The 1,729-nt window shown below is 36.2% G+C and overlaps 1 protein-coding gene across 1 annotated transcript; it reads left to right on the plus strand.

Moving 5' to 3' along the window:
• Window positions 1-340: 340 nt before the first annotated feature.
• Window positions 341-1,011, plus strand: LOC138358297 (UPF0134 protein MPN_137-like). The gene is made up of 2 exons (XM_069316151.1): window positions 341-376; window positions 613-1,011. The coding sequence occupies exons 1-2, from the start codon at window positions 341-343 to the stop codon at window positions 1,009-1,011; spliced, it is 435 nt and encodes a 144-aa protein (XP_069172252.1).
• Window positions 1,012-1,729: the final 718 nt, after the last annotated feature.

A 1,729-nucleotide genomic window follows, 5' to 3' on the forward strand; every position in this document is an offset into this window, starting at 1 on the left:
ATTATTTTTTTTGAGATATATACAAGAGTTGTTACATTCTTGTAGAGCCACTAGTACGCATAGCGTTTCGGTCAGGTCCCTGGAATACGATCCCCGCCGCGAAGAATCGTTGTTACAACCAAGTACACATTTTACTGTTGCGTTAAACAGAGGCTACAGTTAAGGAATTGCGCCCAGTAAATCCTCCCCGGCCAGGATACGAACCCATGACATAGCGCTCGCGGAACGCCAGGCGAGTGTCTTACCACTACACCACGGAGACTAAATATATAAATTTATAACAATAATAACCGTGTGTTGTGAAGTTTCCAAGCCCGTAAGCTGTGTAATGAACATAAGCATGGCCGCCTTGACTGAAGAAAGATACAGAGGTGTGGTAAGTGGATACCTAAATAACTGGTGAATCCTGGCCCGCCCCAGATTAAGACGCAAGAAAGAGGTTTGTGCGTGCAAGAGGAACCTCTTGGACGCAGGTTCGAATCCTCGTCACGGCCCTTGTGGATTTGTTCATTTAAAGAGGTTTGTGTTTTATAAAGAGAAAACTGCCGCTGTTGACACAGGCTACAGGCCTTATCACACCCCAACTTGTTGCCACTTGCCTCAATACTTAAGCCCAGAGTTCTTCCACTTAAACCAACAACTTTTGATCCTAGAAACAAGAAGCTAGATGCTATAAACAGGAAGCTTGATTCTTGGAATAAGAAGCTTGAATTTAGGGATAATAAGCTTGATTCTATGGATAAGAAACTTGATTCTAGGGATAAGAAGTTTGATTCTAGGGATAAGAACCTTGATTCTAGGAATAAGAAGCTTGATTCTTGGAATAAGAAGCTTGATTCTTGGAATAAGAAGCTTGATTCTTGGAATAAGAGGCTTGATTCTTGGAATAAGAAGCTTGATTCTTGGAATAAGAAGCTTGATTCTTGGAATAAGAAGCTTGATTCTAGGGAAAAGAAGTTTGACTCTTGGAATGAGAAGCTTGATTCTAGGGATGAGAAGTTTGATTTTTAGGGATAAGAAGCTTGATTCAGGAAATAAGAAACTCGAATCCAGAAGCAAAAAAGCTCGATTCTTTAAATAATAAACTTTCCCACTTAGGCATTAGGACTGTGTGAGCCGTAACACGAAGAGCAACAACCTCCTCTTCCTTCACAAAAGAGTATTAAAACCTCCTAGCATTAGGCGACCTGTTTAATCTCTATATTGTAAAAGGGGATTTGCAAGGCAGCCCATGATATAAATACACTAAATATTTTTAACTTGAAGGTTCCCCTCCCTCCCTCCAGGGTTCGTCCTTTCACGAAATGTATTTTATTGAAACAAACAATAATATTATATATATATATATATATATATATATATATATATATATATAAATATAATATATATATATATATATATATATATATATATATATATATATATATATATATATATATATATATATATAAATATAATATATATATATATATATATATATATATATATATATATATATATATATATATATATATATATATATATATATATATAGACCCCCTGAAGGTTTCGAACCTGGTCCAGTACTATAACCACTCTGCCACAGACCGTACAAAAGTAATGGGACGTCGTCTGACTTATGATAACAGACAGATGACTTCCCAATATTTTTGTATAGTCTGTGGGGTGAGTGGTAATAGTACTGGACATGCCAAGGGGCACGGACAGTACTATGTGATCAATAAAAACT

Source organism: Procambarus clarkii, chromosome 82 (assembly GCF_040958095.1).
Source record: "Procambarus clarkii isolate CNS0578487 chromosome 82, FALCON_Pclarkii_2.0, whole genome shotgun sequence".
NCBI classification, from domain to species: domain Eukaryota; kingdom Metazoa; phylum Arthropoda; class Malacostraca; order Decapoda; family Cambaridae; genus Procambarus; species Procambarus clarkii.